Source organism: Corvus cornix, chromosome 13 (genome assembly GCF_000738735.6).
Source record: "Corvus cornix cornix isolate S_Up_H32 chromosome 13, ASM73873v5, whole genome shotgun sequence".
NCBI classification, from domain to species: domain Eukaryota; kingdom Metazoa; phylum Chordata; class Aves; order Passeriformes; family Corvidae; genus Corvus; species Corvus cornix.
Window position 1 is genome coordinate 7369367 of NC_046343.1, and position 17671 is coordinate 7387037.

A 17671-nucleotide genomic window follows, 5' to 3' on the forward strand; every position below is an offset into this window, starting at 1 on the left:
TCTGCCCGGTGCCGCTGTCGCTGTTCGGTGCCGGTGTCGCTGCCCGGTGCCGCTGTCGCTGCCCGATGCCGGTGTCGCTGCTCGGTGCCGCTGTTGCTGCCCGGTGTCGCTGCCCGGTGCCGCTGTCGCTGCTCGGTGTCGCTGCTCGGTGCCGGTGTCGGTGCCGGTGCCGCTGTCTGGTGCCCGGTGCCGGTGTCGCTGCCCGATGCCAGTGTCGTTGCTCGGTGCCGCTGTCCGGTGCCCGGTGCCGCTGTCGCTGCCCGGTGCTGCTGTCGCTGTTCGGTGCCGCTGCTCGGTGCCGCTGCCCGGTGCCGCTGTCCGGTGCCGCTGCCCGGTGCCGCTGCTCGGTGCCGCTGTCGCTGCCCGGTGCCGCTGTTCGGTGCCGGTGTCGCTGCTCGGTGCCGCTGTCGCTGTTCGGTGTCGCTGCTCGGTGCCGCTGTCGCTGCCCGGTGTCGCTGTTCGGTGCCGCTGTCGCTGCCCGGTGCCGCTGCCCGGTGCCGCTGCCCGGTGCCGCTGTCTCTGCCCGGTGCCGCTGCCCGGTGCCGCTGTTCGGTGCCGGTGCCGCTGCCCGGTGCCGCTGTCGCTGTTCGGTGCCGCTGCCCGGTGCTGCTGTCGCTGCCCGGTGCCGCTGCCCGGTGCCGCCGCTGGGGGGCGCTGGCGGCTCTGGCGGGGTCACGTGACGGTGATGGCGCAGCGGTTCTGGGTGCTGCGGTGCTGCTGCTGCCGCCGCTTCCAGGGGCAGCAGGTGGGGATGGGGCGGGACGGGACGGGACGGGGGCAGTGGGTTCCGGGCTCTGACCGACCCCTCTGTGCCCTCCCAGGCCAAGCGCAGCGGGCGGTGGAGCTGCAGCGTGTGCGGCCAGCGGCAGGCCGTGCAGAAGGTGAGGGCGGCCCCACACCCTCAGCCGCGTGTTCTGGCCCTGGTTCGCACCTCGGTGGCACCTGGGGTGCCGCCTCACCTCGTGCTGTGCCCCTCTGGCTGCTCCCTCAGCCTTGTGCTCATTCATTCCCTGCAGGTCTATGGCCAGGGCTCGGGCCTGGAGTGCAGGCGCCACGTCCAGAAGCTGAACTTGCTGCAGGGTGAAGCAGAGGAGGCGCTTGGTTGGACATCTTGGTACAGTGTTTAACCTTTACCTGCTCGTTGCTTTCGATGTGCTGCAGCTGATGTGCACCTTCACACTCTGGGTGCCTGTTGCCCAACCTGAGCGTGTCATGGGAGGGTTTTCTGGCCTGTTGAGAAGCCTTGACCGTGCCAGTTTTGTCCTCACCTCATTAGGAGCAAGGTTTAGTGTCCCAGCATGTTTCTTTTGACAAGGATTTCTTTCATGTAACTTTAGGTGATCAGTAGCATGTGTTGGTAAGGCCTTTACTCATTAATACATATGCAATAGGGTTTGGGTTTGTTGTGTTGTTTTTTAAAATTTGGTCTTTCTTAAGTACTGTTTGATGAGCTGACTGTGGAGGCGTCCATTTTACAGTTTACATCCTCAGAAAACATCCATTTGAAGAAGTTGCTGCCTAACTGTTGGCATTTAAGGGGTTCACACTGTAAATCTGTTGAGTAATCAGTGCTGCTATTGATAAAAGACTGGTTCAGTGCAAACACTTCAGTGTAATTCCTGCAGGGCTGGAAAATCTGAGTAACACCTTCCTGTTTATTTCATTCCTGAATCTGCTTATAAATCATCCAATCTGGACGTGGTCTTGAACTGGTCCAGCCTCCTTTTTACGCAAAGTTATTTTCAGTCAAGGGTAGTTACATAACTTAGTTCTGACTACACAGTGCTTCAGGGCTAAGCTTGGGGAAGAAAACTCATTGTTCACTTTATCAAAAAGTGTTGCTATTTTTATTCTCAAAGAATTGTGAAATTCAAAACATTGTGAAACAACTTCCCTTTTTCCTTGCTTTCATGGGATAAAATTAGTGAGTTTAAGCTGTTGTACCAAACAAACACTGTTATATCCCTAGTTGTGCTCAATTAAAATTTGTCATTTCATGACTAGTGGCTTTAGATCAAACTTGCAACTCTGTGTAGCAACAAGGAGGGCTACCCTCTGACTAGATTTAATCAAGTATTTGTGCAATGTATCTTGCAAATCATTCATTTGGCCTAAGTTATTCCATAGATCCTGTTTTTTCTGATATGTCTCCTATCCAGCGTTCCTATCCATGCTTTCTCTTCAATCCCCTGTGCTATGACTGGGTGAGTTGAAGCCTATAAATCAACAGACAGGAGTGTGTTCTAGAAATAGTAGTTTAAATCTCTGTTTTAGGTGTGCAGAAGAATCTGTAAATGACAGCAAAAATAGAGCAGCACAACGTGAGGACAGTTCAGTCCAGCAGGTAAGATCCCTACAAAGTCTATGTGTCCTGGGTGAATCCCAGTGAAACCAGTGATCCCTTGATGTGGTTCAGACAGCTGAAATGGTGTATCAAAGCAGAGGCTCCTGCAGAGGGAGATGTACACAGAAACCGTTTCGCTCAGAACTGAACCTGGGAACGTGATACAGGAACGTGTCCTAAACTGATTCATGATTTGAGGCATTTGGCACATGTGAAACAATATCAGAACCCCCATGTTTTGCTGGTTTTAGTAATTCTCCAGTGTTGTAGGAGGGAAGGACAGAAGGCAGTCGCTGGAGTAAATATCTGGACCAGAAGAGTGAGGATCAGGAAGACGACGAGGAGGAGGCAGCTCTAGAAAGGCAACAGTTCTGTTCCCAGAGAAAGAATACTGTGGCAGAACAAAGGTACAGAGAGAGCTTGGTTTTGTAATTCCTGCCCCCGAGTGGTGACACTTGATTAGGAGGTGTGGGAGGCAGCTCATCGCTGAGATCTGAGCTAAGTGCAGGTTGTAGTGTATGACCTGAGCTGAGTAGGGGTTTGGCATTTGGGGATAAAGAGCCACGCATTGTATGAACCTCTCTGGTGATCTGTGGAAAGAATCACAGTGGATCTAATCTGTCCTCTTTGTGAATGGTTTTCTTGGCCAGGAAACACCAGAAGCGCTTCCTCTCCAGTGATGTTCCAGAGCTTGCAGAAGAAAGTGGAGTTTCTCAGCTTGTCTACCAAGCCAAAAAGGTTAAAACCACTGAGGTACTTTAGCTACAGAAGATGCTTCTGACTTCTTCTGTATCATCATAATTTTGAATTTCTGTGAGGCTTTCTCTGCTCTTCTCCAAGCAAGCCAATGAATGACTGGGGAGAAAAAAAGTATGTTGGGGGTTTCTCTCTGAAAGGTTTTATTCAGACAAAGCCAATGCCACCTTTAATGCTTCTGTGCTGCATTTATAACTAAGTTCTCTCCCTTCTTACAGCACAAGAAATGCTTTGTAACAGTGCCTGATGGACATGATGGGGATGCTGGTTCTGGAGGCAGTGTGGTTCCTGCTGTCTGTGAGTCTGTAGTGCCTGAGGAGAATACACAACCTTCAACTCCTTGTACCAAACCATCCAAGTGGAGAAAATTTCTCTCATCATCTGACAACTCTAGTGAAAATGCTGGTGCAGTGGCCATGGCACTACAGGAGGGCAGTGGAGGTGTGGGGCTGGACAGCACCGTGACTGGTGGGGCTTGGAGGTGCTTAGGACAGGCTGGACAAACTCTGCCTCAGGGTAGAGGTTTTGAATTTAAAAAGTGTGTTGCTAGCAGTGAGGATCTGGCCTCAAGACCACCCAGCAGCAGTTGCTCAGTTGAGGATGTGCTCAGAGAACCTCAGAGCCAGGTGCTAAGGGCAGGATCTGGTGCAGAGACCACTGCAGGAAGGTGCTGCTTGGGTAGCACAGGGAGGGCAAACACCCTTACTAACTCTAACCTTGTGCCAAAGCTGAGCAGCATTTCTTGTGAGCAACTCTTCTGCACAGGTGAGGAGTTTGATGATGATCTGTAAGAAGTACAGGCATCTTGAGCATGCCTTTATTGTCTCTATAATGCATTTGATATGTTGTTTACTGAGGCACAGTTCTGAACTGAAGGTGGTTTCACTCAAAGCCATAGAGAACTGTACTATTAAAGTGGTTGAGTTGCTTGATGGTTGTGTTTGGGGGGAAGGGAAGGGGGGGGAAGAGACTGTTGCTCTCAGGTTACAGTGTTGTCTAGCAACCTCAGCAGCTAGAAATAGGAATGGAAGTAGGTCAGCTTCGGGAGAGAAAGCTCCAGGCTTTAAGGATTCCTGGCCAGTACAATTAAGTTCTGTGACTGACTCCTTACAAACTACAGCTCTTTTTCCCTGGACTACATCATTGTTTCGATCTCCCATAGCAACCCTTTCTTCCAGAGCTGTGAGCAAGCTCCAGAGCCAGCAAAGGGATTGCATTTCTCTTCTTCAGTGTAGCCCTAAGTGCACATCAAAGTATGTGCAAAAAGGCAGATCTGCCTTTTTGTGGTTTTAGCTTTAGCAGATACGCTTTGTGGTTTTAGCCTAGTCCAGTAAATAACATAGCTGTGATACTGAAATGCTCACACAGACATCACATGCAGTAGTATTTATTTTTCCTTCCATTCTACAAGCACTGAATAACATGAGACAGAAACCCAGAGTAGGAAGAAAGATTAAACACAGTAGCTTGTGCTGCATTATCTGCTTTCAGGTAGAAAATTGCTTTCTGTTACTACTACAAGTGAGGTGGCTGCTTAGAATACTGGATGGCATCTAGTGCTGCCCCAATGTCACAGTTCTTGGTCTGCAGGAGCCGAGTGAGCCATCCACCCTCATCAGAGAAGCCCATGGAGAGCATCTGGGACAGGGACTCAATGAGGCGAGGGTCTGCTTCTGTGAAGAGAATAATAGTTGAGAGTTCAGCTATTTCATGTAATTGGCAAACCAGGCAAGGCTCTGGTAGCACTTTGTGAGGAGACACGCTCTTCTGTGTCTCCCATAAGTGCAGATGTTTGAGATAAACAATACATAATCAGAGCTAAGGAAACTGCTTAGTCAGGCTCAGCTGGCCTTGCTGTGGGACTCAGTGCTGCTGATCTCAGTGAAGGGGCCTTGGATACTGTTACTGCTCCCACCAGAAAAGTGCTGCCCTAAAGCCACAGGATGTACTGGTCCCCATCCTGCATTAAACAGCTCTCTTGAGCAGTACACAGCAAGGACACAACTGAGGACAGCACCTATCTCATGTTTTTCAAATGGTGTATTAGCCTAAGGTCAGACATCTGGTTAAGACTTAGCAACATTCAAGAGAAGAACCACCTGATCACCTCTAACAGGGTACAAGAGCTGCCAAACCTGCCCAAGTCAGGGACAGGTTTAGCTCTAACTTACACAACCTTGGTTTCTACCAGCTCTGTAACAAGTCTGCTTGTGTCAGGCCAAGCTGACAGTTCCCAAGCCAGAGCTACTCTCAGCTATGAAACCTGCACATACTCTCCTACCTGGGGGGAGGTGTGGGTAGAGAGCAGCTTCTCGCAGTCCTGTAGGTCCTGGCTGGGGAGGATCCCGAGGCACATCCAGGGAGCTGGGACCATCTGTGTCTGGCATTTGCAAAGACTGCAGTTCACCTGTGGAAGGATCCACTTCTTTGGATGATAAGTGGGTCCAGTCCTCCTCACCCCCCGATGAACTGCTGGACTCACTGTGCTCCTGAAATGGATAGAAAAAAGGTCCAGGTGTTGTAGTGCTTTTCAGGCAGGATGCACACTCCTGTCTGCCTTTAATACAGAGAATTACATCCACAAGAAGTCCCACCACCTTTTACACCTGTAACAGTGCTGTATATAATTTAATCTGCTCTCATTTTAATATTCACTCCCACCATGCATGCTAAGTGATGATATTCAATTACTGTCATAGTTCCTGTACCTGGGAGTGGAAGCTTCCATCTTCCATTTGTGTGGGCACAGGATCTATCACCATGTCTTGTATCTGTTCTGCAACAACGTTTACTTGTGTAGCAGAGTCTGTATTATTCCAGTCTGCGTTGGTCTGAACATTCTGGGTTGGAGTACTGTTGGTTGCCTCAGCATTGGTATTCTCTTGGTTGGCAGAAGTGGGAGTCACTTTGCTTCTCTTTCCTCTGTGTTCCACATCGATATCAACTTCAATACCTAGAAATGCATTTGAGGTGGACAAAGTCTTAAGAGATTTTTCCAAAGCACAGGCCTAAATGATCCTAAATGGATCAATTCCTGCTCTACACTCTTAAGGTTTCTCTCACATCCTACAGTTTGCCATGTAACATGCAGGAATTAAAATGCAAAGCCTTCTTTAATAAAGAATAGCTAAGCACCGTATCGTCATCTTCATCTACACAGACGAGCCATATATTTAAAGGGCCAGAGCAGAAGTTATATCTATGTCTACATAAACCAGGCAAAATCCAGTCACCACTGACTTGAAGTTACAGTGCTGACATGTTATGAAATCTTTCCTCACTTTGTCTCAAAGTGGCCATTCTAAGCCTAGGCATTATTAGTATCCAAGTTAAATTAAGCCTTTGAGGCTTAGGAGATGGTTCCAAGACCAGTCACAACAGCTGACTGCTGCTCCTGTTAAACAGGCCTGTAAACCAGTGTCAGGGACTGGTAACAAATTGTAAGTCACTTACCCAGGGGGCTCAGAAAAGCTGCAACACTCTCCCCAACATTCTTTAGGAAGGTGACATTGGGGTCCTGAGGCTGGCTGTTAGTAGAAGCTTCTAGAAAAACAATTTCTGTTAGCACACACAAGCTCAGAGGGAAAGGGCACCTACAGAGGGTGTGTCCCCACAGCAGCTTAGTGCTCATTCCTGTCGCTCACATACATCACACAACAAAGCTCTACAGAGAAAAACTAACTGAGCTACCCCTGGAACAGAAAGCCAGCACTAGCATTGTTATGGCTCATTAGCCATGCTGAAAGGCAGATCTGGAGTAGAATAGTGACATGCTTGACCTAACAGCTTGGCTTGGTTTGGTTCCAGATACTTTATCTGTATCCTCATTGATTGCATGAACCCAAGCACACCTTAAAGTAATCGTACTTTGTGCCAATTATTTCAAGCAAATTAGATTAGTTCCTGTGTTTATTCCCACCCAGACTCTACCCTGTGCTACAGAACCTCAGCTAGTCTGAGGCTCCACCACTACCACCTTGTCTACCAGGGCATCACCTCTTACCTTCTGCAGCAGGTGCACTGGGGGCTGCAGCAGTGGCTTCAGCTTGCTCTGAGTTCTGGCAGGGAGCTGCAGGCCCAGGATACCCCCAGCAGTGCATCCACGGGAAGGGTGGAACACCATGGCGCATTTTACGGAGCCAGCGTCCTCGGGGAAGCCACTGTAAAGGGTAACGTTCATGTAACACTGTTCACACAACCACGTTCTGAGCAACTGAAACTCAGAATGTGAATTTGAGTAATCTCCCATTCATCAGTTCCCATCCATAGATTTTGCTCACCTCAAATGGATTAAGCAGTGGGCTTTGGAACATCACCATGTTGTGCTCCTTGTGGATTCCTTTCCCCTCACAGGTGCTACACAGGTCATAGTCTGGACAGACACTGCACTTGAACCTGGTCCCCACCACGGGTCCCTCACAGCCATCACAGATGACATTGGGGTGCACCATGTTGCGGGGAGGCTCCTGGCTGCACTGTGAGCGGTGCTCCCGCTTGCACTCCTTTTTCTCTGTTAAGAAAAGGAAACTTTGCATCAAGAACAGGTTACTATTTACAGGCTGGAAATCAGGTAGAAGAGGAAGCACAAACAGCCCATCAAAGCAGTGTTGACTTACTAGGTCAGTTTATTTTTACACTGGCTGCCAAATCTAAGCCAAGCTCATGTAAGACACCTTAAACCACGTGCAAAGAGGTTTTGCAAAGAGACCTTCCCCTGAAACCAAGCATGCCTTACCCTAAATATCTCTTGGCATGCTTATTTTAGATTAGTACTGCACCACCTAATCTAGCTTTTCATCCTACCTTCCCAAGCGCTGCAAGAACAAAATGTTTCTGGAGAAGGAATTAGGAAGGCGAACGCCAGGAAGCATAACATGAGAACAGGGACAACAGGTGTGGCTCACTAGATGAACTGCAGATAAAGCTTTGAAAGCATCTACCTGAACATAAGGGACTATCAAGCAACTATGCACTGGGAGAGTGGAATTAAGGCTAACACGTTGTTGTGAATATTTAAAATACCAGTGCCAGTTTAGTGTATCCAGGGAACAAGAATGACAACAGAGCCTCGCATTGGACCAGCTGATAGGGCAAGGAGGAAACTTGTGGTCTGTTTATCCCACCTCATCGGGGAAGATTCATGTTCTGTCATATTACACTGCCCTTTATTTAACCTCCCCGCAGAGGCCGCAGCTTCCACCAGGCCCTTGAGGACACGGGGAAGGGCCGGGGCTGGCTTGTCCCGTTTTGGGAGCGCTGCCAGGAAGCGCTCAGCCGAGACCCGCTGTAACCCTCCGGAGCTGCGCGGCCGTACCTTTGATGTAAACACGGAATACGCCATCCTGCACATACGGCATCGCCAACTCCAGCTCCTCGTCGGTGGAAAAAGCGATCAGGTCCCCGTCCTCATCTGTAAATGGCGAAGGGCAGGATGAGGGGCCCGGTCGGGTGTCACGGGGGGTAACGGGGTACCCAGAACCCCGCACCCCGACACCTGCCACCCCCGGGACACCCCCCCGGGGCCCGGCCCGCAGCGCAGCCCCTGCCCCGCTCACCCTTGTAGTGCATGCGGAAGGCGGGCGGCGGCCCGGCCCGCAGCAGCCCCTGGAAGAGCTCGGCGACACGGTCGTAGATGGCCCGGTAGCGGGCGGGCGGCGGCAGGGAGAAGCGGCGGATCTCGCGGGCCGTCTCCTCCTTGCCCAGCAGGTAGGCTTTCACCGTCAGCGCCGCCATGGCTGTGGCGCAGCAGGAATTGCGGCCGAAAGCCGGGAGAGGCAGACACAGGGCGGAGCGAGCAGCTGCTACAGCGATCCCGCGGCGGCCGCTTTTATAGCGCCACGGCACAGGCCCCGCCCCGGGAGCCCCCGCCCCTTTCGGGCCAGGCCACGCCCCTGCTGCCCCCGGGCCCGGTCCGTCCCCATCTAGCGCCGAGGGGAAAGCGTTCAAGGCACGTTTTCCTGCAGCCGGGAAAACCTGTGGATACGTGCAAATGCCCGTGTCTGCCCCCTGCCCTGCTCGGCCCCCGGGAGCAGCTCCTGTGCCCGGGTTTGCGCCCCGGGGCAGTGCCAGGAGGGTCTGGGGGCACGGGGTTGTTGTGGTCGCCAAAGCACCAGCGGGGCCTGGGCGGCGGGGAGTGAGTGCGGCATAGGGACCTTCTGGGTGGCCTCCGAGACACACCGGTGGGGAAACAATCGCACCGTGGGGCAGCTCTGGGCTGTCCTGGTCCCATCACCGTTCGGCAGCGGCCACCAAGATACGCCGAGCCACGTGCAAACGCGGCACTTGGCCATCCCGGCCCTGCTTGTCCCTTCCATCGTGGCAAACAGGGCCAACTCGGCCGGGGAACAGAGGTGGGGAGCCACGCGCCAGCCCTGCTCGTGTAGCACCCACCGGAGGGGTTTGCGTGCCGAGCATGGCAGGAATAAATAACTCTCCCCCGAACCCCGTGTTTTGGAAGGGGGGCTAAAAATAAAGACACTGGTGTAAACACAACTGACATTCAGGAGGATGTGCTGAGGCCGTTCCAAGCTGGTTGGCAGCAGTATTTTTTTGCAGATCAGATACAGCTGACAGGCCTCTTAATCCAGCCACAGGAGGGTTCAGCTGGCAGAACACACCGTCTGTGCTGTCCAAGCATAATTAAATAATGATGGATCAATGATTATTAGGTTCCTTGTTGGTGTTAATTTCCTTTCACCCAAGGGCCTGACCACTTTGACTCTCGGTGCTGTATTTCTTGGTTTAAGATACTAAGAACTTAGGAGAAACTGTGTCACGATTTATCATCTGTAATCAAGAGAAGCATACATTTTAATTTCCACATTGGGAAGGTAGTTTATTTCTTGACCTAAAGTATATATGTTAAAACACTTGGCCCTTCATGTAGAGACATTTTTGGCATATGTGTGGCGATGTTGAAATTGCAACCCTTTCCTGGAAAATAGTATTTACAGTGGAAAAGTTTGCCCCATTTAAGTCAAAATGTTTTCTAGAAAATTCAGTTTCTAGGTATGACATGGCTAATATTTCTACCACAAAGCAGTGAGTTAAAGTTTAAACACCAGCAGATTCAGGTGGAAGCGCGGATGAAGGATGGATATAGGAAATGATTCAGCGACTTTTACAGCAGGAAGTATTGAAAGGTTTGGGTAGGCAGCAAACCTGTATTGCACTCACCTTCCCTTTTGCCTGTTTGCTGTGTGCATCCTTATGTCTGAAAGCTGATGACTTGACATTGTTGGATTATGGTTTTTCTCCATAAAATCTGCTGTGGCACCAGCAGAAGCAGGACATGCAGTACAGGACACTCTGCCAGTGTTGGATCTGCCTCACCATGCAGCACCTCCAGCATGTTCATCTCATGCCCTGTTTCTGAGGACCCCAAGGGCCACTTTTGATCTCATCTATAATGCCAGAGACTCGTATTTTGAGACCCAGCTCCGGCACATTCATTCCTTAGGTTCCAAGTTGCCACTGTCCCAGACAGCACCAATTCCTATTCCCTTCTCCACCCCTGCCTGTGCTTGAGTGGTGTTTGAGGCAGGGGGGCTGTCCTCAGGTTGCCGTGTCTTTTCATGTCAGTTCTGTCTCCAGGCTAATTGATTGTTGCATTTATAATTATCAAGCCATGCGCTGAAGTAAAATCACAAATCTGAGTTTTCCTCTGTGTCCACTTTAATCCAATTCTCCTGGTGGGACATGCTGAGTCACGCTCAGCTTTCTGGGTATGACATCATGCACTTTTACAAAACATAAGGAAAACAGGCTTTCACCGGTCTGTTGTTGGCTTACCTCACCGATCACGGGACAGGGGTGACTCAGTGAGTCTCCTCCTCGAGGTCGGGGATTTCCTCCCAGCAAGCCCTTTCTCAGCTCAGATCTCACTCTCCCCCATTCTCTCCAGCCCGGGAATCTGCCTCTGGCTGGTTCCTCAGCCCCTAGAAGAAGCCACACGAGGAGCTGCGCTGTATTCCCAGATCCACTTGAGAAGTTTCTCCCTCTGTTTGTAAGTGGATCTGGATTTTGGCATTCTCAGCGTGAAGCAGTGGCTATGTGGATGTTTTCTTATGGTTCCATAGGAATCCCATAGCAGCACAGCAACCCCTGCCAAAAAAGTGGCTTGTTGGCCCCAGGTGCTGAGCAACCAGCTTCACAGATGGGTGTAGCAAAGGAACAGTAAAAGGAACAGGAAAAAAGCTGTTGGAGTTTAAAAATTCAAGTTAGAGAGGAAAGGCTTAAAAAGGAGCAATTAGCATCCCTTCCATGTTCTGCTTTCTCTCTACACCCACTTCTGCTGGGAAATGTTTAAAAATATTTGGTGAGTTTTTTGTTCCGAGGGCACAATCACCAGAAATACTCCTTATGTCCAAACTTTGCATGTTTGCTGTAAAAAAACCCTGGGGGGGAACAAGGTGGGGTGGGGGAGGGGGATGTCAAATCTTTTCCTTGCTTGCAAACCACAGCAGAGGCTGATGAGGATTTTCCAGAGGAAATTTTCCCCCAAATCATTGCTCCAGCCCGAGGCTCCCATCACTGTCCCAGCACTCCTGGTGAGAAGGGGAGGATTTGGCCCCTGTGCCCCCCGGCTCTGGCAGGACAGTGTGTGGTGATGGAGGGACCATGTGTAGCTCTCCAGGCTGCACCAAGTGCCCCATCCACACACTGCGATCCTACACGCTCCTTCTAGAGGCTTCTGGAGAGGTGCAGGATGCTCCAGACATGTCGGGTCAGACGCTGGTGACTCAGCCCGGTCCCATGACCGCTTCCCTCCTCCTCCAGCCCAGTGAAAACACTGTTCATGCCTCGGAAGCAGAACCCTCCTTCCTCATTGGCACAGGCAGAGCAGAAAGCTGAGCAGGGAGTTTTTTGCTGTCTCATTTTTGAGGCTATGCTTTCCTGAAGTTTACCTGTGCCATGTCAGGTGTTTACACAGGCTCAGCAGCGTTTCTCATTGCTGTGACGTGAAACTCTTAAGGGCAGAAAACTCTGGGACAGTTTTTTCACTGAGACAGAGGAGCAGATAGAAGAATAGGTGGAGAGCAGGCACAAGGTACAAGCACGCTGGGGGTGTCATGCAATTCCATAAGGATCTTGTGTTCCTGAAGGTGAGAAAGAGCTTTTTACAACCTACGCAAATTGCTTGGGGCAAGTGTTGCTTTGAGAACCTGACTTGTAGCTTTTGCCCTGAATTAAAGCATCAACATGTCAACACATTGAAGGTAAAGCACTCTGTTGTCATCTTCCTCTCTCGTGGCTAAGGAGATTTGGAAACATTTATACTGCAGTGAAACAAACCCTGGTGATGTTTGAACACAGCAGCCTATAAAACACATAGAAAATGAAATTATTTTGTTTCTTGCATAAAGCAGCCTGGGAAGGACCAAGCCCGAAGATGGGCCAAACTACAGAGCTGAGCTCTTTAGAGCACTAGATAAAATCAGCTATAAATCTGGGTTACATTTTCTACCTAGGCGTAATAAATGTTTTCTCTTTCTAATTTTTGTAGTGGCCTCAGGACGTGTGGATTGCTATGGGAGCGCTTCCCATGGAGGGTCCTCATTTCTGCAGCACGCTCAACATTGCCAACATCAACTGTTCAAAGATCATGAGATCACCTTAAGAAAACCTTTTCTCTCTATTTGCTGCTGGAATTTTGTGTCTCTGCAGTTCACATTTTAATCTTTGCTCTGAAAAAGGACCAAAGCTCAAAACTTCTCAAAACTTCCCAAAATTTGCTCAAAACTTTAAAAACAGAATAAAAGATAAAACTGGGAGCAGAGGGATGGACTTCAAGATTAAAAGGGACCTTTTCAGGTCTGAGAGAAAAATGGCAGGTACTGCAATTTTTCCAAGAGAACCCAAGGTTTTTATCATGAGAGGGTGGTATAAAGCTCATTAATTTCTTCAGACTTTTATGAAGACAAAGTATAACAGCAGAAATTAGATTAAACTTCATCCTTGGGAAAGAGTCTAATTAATTGTCTTGGAGAAATTATTAATGTTCCTCTTTTCTCTTCCGCTGCAGACACACCACATATTCCGAGTGGTGGGAGCAGTTTGCACCTCTGAAAATAAACAGCCAATAAATAGCCATTTAATGGACTAAAACGTTTCCCCACCAGCAGCTCTTACTTGTCTGCCACCTCTTGGGGGGTTTTGCCATTAATTCCTGTGGACCTTCTGCTGGCTCCTGGGTTTGACACGTGGGTTTGAGGTAAGAACTCAAGTGGGCTGGGTGGGACAGAGCCCCTGGTCTTTGCTGTGATGTGCAAGTGCTGTTGCTGCTGTGGTGGAGGCTTCACTGGCAGAGGGTGTGCTGGGCTGGAGGCTGAGCCTGGGAATGTGGGAGCTCACCATGGAGCTGGACAAGTGCTGCAGGGCTTGGCTGCCCTGAGACGTGGGACCTGCTGCTGCCTCATGTTCTGAGGGGGATGGTTGCTTGGGCAATGCTTTGTAAAATCCAGGTCAGGATGCACAGGTCCAGGCCCCGGCCCCTGGGGTTTTTTCAGCATTCCAGAGAGTTCTGCTCAGGGATTTCCCTGCTCAGGGATTTCCCTGCTCAGGGTTGTGCCCGGTGCGAGCAGTGATCTGTACCGGGGCCTTGTAGCTCCTCCCTGGCTTCTGTCAGTGGAGGGAGGTAGAAACCTTTGATGCCGTCCAAAGGGCTCCCTCTGCCGATTTCCTTCCCGCATCTTCTAACCACTGGGAGAGGCCATTTCAAGATTTGAAAAATGTGGTTTATTTCATGAACTGGAGAAGATTCTAAGGATGCAGTTAGACAAAACCATAACCTGCAGAAATGGGCAACCTGGGCTTTTCCTCATAAATGTGCATGGGCCCTCAACGAGGCACTCAGAGCACCTGGAGGCAGCCCCCGCACCCTCCTGGGCTCCCTTCGCTGCTCGCTTTTCCAGAAGGAAACAGAGCAGAGGCCTGAGGACCCATTCGCCAGATTTTCCTGTTTCAGGAGGATTCCCATGTCTGCTGGAGTGTTGCTGGGAGGAGATGTGCCCACAGACGGTGGCTGGCTCCCAGCTCATCCCTACCTGCCACTTGGGACATCTCTGGGGCGGTGTCTGAGCATTGCTGAGTGCCTGCATCACCACTCCTGCCTCTGGCACGGGCACATGCCTTGCTGTACATTGCACCCTAATTGATCCAAACATTTCAAGCAACAGACTTTGATCACTGGAAGCCAGTCCTACAATATTTACACGTCTGAGAAATATTTACTTGCTAAAAGAGCTCTGGGGAATGGAAGATGGCAACTTTCACTGGTTCAGGAATTATGTACCCACGTACAAGGCACCTGAGCTGCCTGACCTCATGCGTACCCACAGAACCAAGTTCAGATGATGAAGGCAAATAAATGCCTGTGGAGCCTGACCTCACTGTACAGTCTATAATGAAATAAGCTGGACCCATTAACAGAAGAAAACAGAAGCAAAATTTTTAATCTGATTTCTTCTGTCCTTCACCCAGGCAAGCATGAGCTTGAGGTCATAACCCTTGATTGCCAGGTCCTTTGGAAGAGGGATAATATCCTTCCAGGCAGCAGCTTCTTTTTGCGATATTCATCTGGCCTCGATTTACTCTCAATAAACATTGGATGCTGTTTCCTTAACCAAGATGAACACTTCTGTGGTAATGGCAGTGAGGATACCTGCATGACTCCAGGGACTGCTGCCCCCGACCTGATCCTGCACCCCCCAGCTGTGCGCACCCCGTGGGGACATCCCTGTGCACAGGGGCTGAGCACACACCTCTGTCCAGGGGCACCCACGTGTGCAGGGATTGGGCCATTGCTGGGGGTCCATGTGGGGGGATGTGCGTCACCCTGGCACAGCCACAGGTACATGCACACCCCCACACACTGCAGACAGATGGACCCGGGCACATGTTCACACACACACAGACATATGGACACACAGAGAGACGCGTATGGACACAGCCATGCACACACACACACACACACGTACAGACCCACGCAGGCACCCACTGATATATCTGTATCTTTGTGGGAACATATGGATGGGCATGAGGAGGCAGGCGTACATTGACAGGAATAAGCAAAGAATTACAAGAATGTACCTTTATATATGTAACGCATGAACGTGCACTCTTGCACACACATGCACATGTGCACGCAGATGCACATACACACACACACACAGATGGACACGGACACAGACACACACACATGCACACACAGACACTCACACACAGGCACTCATAGTCTCAGACAATCTCACACACACTCACACAGTCACACGCTCACAGACGCACATACACAAACACATTCACAACACTCAGACACACACAGACACAGATGCACACAGATGCGCACTCACACTTGCTCACTCACTCACACACTCACCCACACTCACACTCTCACTCACACTCACACTCTCACACACTCACACACTCACACACTCACACTCACACACACTCACACACTCACACACTCACACACTCACACTCACACTCACTCACACACACTCACACTCACACTCTCACACACTCACACACTCACACTCACACACTCACACTCACACTCACACTCACACTCACACACTCACACTCACACACTCACACACTCACACTCACACACACTCACACTCACACACTCACACTCACACACACTCACACTCACACACTCACACACTCACACTCACACACACTCACACTCACACACTCACACTCACACTCACACTCACACACTCACACTCACACTCACTCACACACACTCACACTCACTCTCACACTCTCACACACTCACACACTCACACTCACACTCACACACTCACACTCACTCTCACACACACTCACACTCACTCTCACCCTCACCCCGCCCTTCTGCAGTCCCGCATTCCCCCGCACGGGGGCGCCCTTCTCTCGCGGCAGCCCCGCCCCTCGGCCCCGCCCTCGGCCCCGCCCCGCCCGCCCGGCGGGCCCGGCGCGGGCGCTGCGTGCGGGCGGTGCGGGAGGTGCGGGCGGTGCGCCCCGCTCCGCTCCCGCTCTCGGCTCCGCGCTCCCCGCTCCGCTCCGCCGGGGCCCCCGGGGCCGCCGAGGCCGCGCCGCGCCCGGGACATGCGGCCGCCCCCGCTGGCGAGGAGGCGATGAGGCTCCGCAGCGGCACGGCGCTCACGCTGCTGCTCGGCTGCCTGTGCGCGCTGCTCTCGCTCTCCTGGTACGGCGCCTTCGGCGGGCACAAAGGTAAGGGGGGCTCGGCCGCCTCCGCGGGGACCCGGCCGCCGCCCCGCCGCCGGGGAGGAGGTGCAGGGACTCCGCGAGTCGGGCCCGGCTGGACCCCGGGGGTGCGTTGGGATCCAGACCCGGTGAGCATCCTGCGGGACCTGGGGGATCCCCAAGGGCTGGATCCTGCTGGAACCCCAGGGGTGCGGACTCGGCGCGATTCTGTGTGCCTCTGGCCCCGCGGTATTCCCTGGCCCCCAGGGGACCGTGACCTGTGGGACCCCTGGGCCGACTGCCCGTGCCCAGATGGGCGGGAGGTGCCCCAGCCGGGGGTCCCTGCTCGTTCCCCAGGCGCGCTGTGGCCAGGGGTGCCCACGGAGGGTCGGGGAGATGTGGGGTGATGGACGGGCTCTTGTCTGGGTCGGGGTGCGCTTGGCTTGGCTTTGGTGATGTGTTTCTTTGCACCCTCATGTTTATGGCCAAAACCTTCATGGGCGATGGGAGCCAGGTGGGTCAAATCTGCGTGGAAGGATGGTGGTACCAGCAATTGTGGAGAGCTCTCAAATGCTGGGGGTTCTTTGGGCAAACTGATGAGCGGAGATCTGAGCAGCTCTGCCTTTCCTGCATGCGTCTGTTGTGGCTCAATGCTGAGTCCAGTAACTTCAGTGGATGTGGGACAGGTGTGAGGACTGTGGCTTCAGCACGCAAATATTGGTGCTGGCTTTGCACTGAGTAGGCAGCTGCAGAGCAGAGGTGCAGGGCCCTGTCCCGCCGAGGCTGTGGAGGAATCCTGTGCAGATGTTGCAGAGATGCTTGCTACTGGTTTTTCCTGACAACACAACAGTTGCTTTTCTCCACCCAGTCTGTCACTCAAGCAGTGCACTGGACTTATCCTGGCCTGGAGGACAATTCTGACAGTTGCTTCTGAATTGTGTCTCTGTACTGTGTATGAGTGTGCAGCCTCCTACGCCTGTGGTAATCGCTCAGCTCTTCTAGTTGCTGCACTTTTAGAGGTCTTTAAAGGTGTGTGGTCTGACCAACCAGCCCTTGACTCTCTCATTGTATTTGGCATATAAGCATCTCTCCCTGCTGCAGCTGAGAAGCAGCTTTTTTTTGAGTGTAAGCTGTGACTTGATGGAATTGGAATCCTGTGGCACACCATGCACCATCACAAGGTGCAGCTTGTCCATGGTGCAAGGCTGGCATCAGGGCTGAGGCAGCTCTGGGGGAAGGTTTTGCTCTGATGGGCAGGATGACATGAGCCCATTCAGCCCCTTCCCTGGCAGCAGGGCAGGAGTGCCGGGGATGTGCGATTTACTCCTGGTAGCTGCAGGTGTCTGACAGGTGGCTGCTTGGACTCCTCTGCCTCATTCGTCA

The 17671-nt window shown here is 51.7% G+C and overlaps 3 protein-coding genes across 6 annotated transcripts in view; 2 read left to right on the top strand and 1 right to left on the bottom strand.

Moving 5' to 3' along the window:
* The first annotated feature begins 652 nt into the window (after positions 1 to 652).
* Positions 653 to 4032, top strand: MRNIP (MRN complex interacting protein). Of its 2 annotated transcripts, none has more exons than XM_039559745.1 (7): positions 653 to 745; positions 822 to 881; positions 1017 to 1114; positions 2275 to 2344; positions 2615 to 2751; positions 2995 to 3097; positions 3319 to 4032. In XM_039559745.1, exons 1-7 carry the CDS (start codon positions 686 to 688, stop codon positions 3889 to 3891), a joined length of 1101 nt encoding a protein of 366 aa, XP_039415679.1. In that variant the 5' UTR covers positions 653 to 685; the 3' UTR covers positions 3892 to 4032. The 2 variants fall into 2 exon arrangements, with proteins under 2 accessions (XP_039415679.1, XP_039415680.1); XM_039559746.1 differs by having other exon boundaries at positions 2995 to 3082.
* A 439-nt stretch (positions 4033 to 4471) lies between these two features.
* On the bottom strand, positions 4472 to 8909 carry SQSTM1 (sequestosome 1). 2 transcript variants are annotated; one of them, XM_039559743.1, is made up of 8 exons: positions 8656 to 8908; positions 8415 to 8510; positions 7381 to 7610; positions 7104 to 7260; positions 6554 to 6643; positions 5809 to 6053; positions 5382 to 5589; positions 4472 to 4773 (listed from the first exon to the last, which is right to left on the bottom strand). In XM_039559743.1, the coding sequence occupies exons 1-8, from the start codon at positions 8831 to 8833 to the stop codon at positions 4616 to 4618; spliced, it is 1362 nt and encodes a 453-aa protein (XP_039415677.1). In that variant the 5' UTR covers positions 8834 to 8908; the 3' UTR covers positions 4472 to 4615. The 2 variants fall into 2 exon arrangements, with proteins under 2 accessions (XP_039415677.1, XP_039415678.1); XM_039559744.1 differs by lacking the exon at positions 6554 to 6643 and having other exon boundaries at positions 8656 to 8909.
* A 7248-nt stretch (positions 8910 to 16157) lies between these two features.
* MGAT4B (alpha-1,3-mannosyl-glycoprotein 4-beta-N-acetylglucosaminyltransferase B) overlaps positions 16158 to 17671 on the top strand; it is a 51288-nt gene continuing 49774 nt past the window's right edge. For both annotated transcript variants that reach the window (XM_039559670.1, XM_039559671.1), the window contains exon 1: positions 16158 to 16315. In XM_039559670.1, the coding sequence (XP_039415604.1) occupies positions 16219 to 16315 (97 nt within the window). In that variant the 5' untranslated portion in view covers positions 16158 to 16218. The remainder of the gene's footprint in view (positions 16316 to 17671) is intronic.

Excerpts from the sequence above, each read along its gene's own strand:
- MRNIP (XM_039559745.1), top strand. The coding sequence starts at position 686 with ATGGCGCAGCGGTTCTGGGTGCTGCGGTGCTGCTGCTGCCGCCGCTTC. Across the intron at positions 1,115-2,274 it reads GCGCTTGGTTGGACATCTTG|GTGTGCAGAAGAATCTGTAA; the intron begins GTACAGTGTTTA and ends TCTCTGTTTTAG. Across the intron at positions 2,752-2,994 it reads AATACTGTGGCAGAACAAAG|GAAACACCAGAAGCGCTTCC; the intron begins GTACAGAGAGAG and ends TTTCTTGGCCAG.
- SQSTM1 (XM_039559743.1), bottom strand. The coding sequence starts at position 8,833 with ATGGCGGCGCTGACGGTGAAAGCCTACCTGCTGGGCAAGGAGGAGACG. Across the intron at positions 7,611-8,414 it reads ATTCCGTGTTTACATCAAAG|AGAAAAAGGAGTGCAAGCGG; the intron begins GTACGGCCGCGC and ends TTTTCTTAACAG. Across the intron at positions 7,261-7,380 it reads CACTGCTTAATCCATTTGAG|TGGCTTCCCCGAGGACGCTG; the intron begins GTGAGCAAAATC and ends TACCCTTTACAG.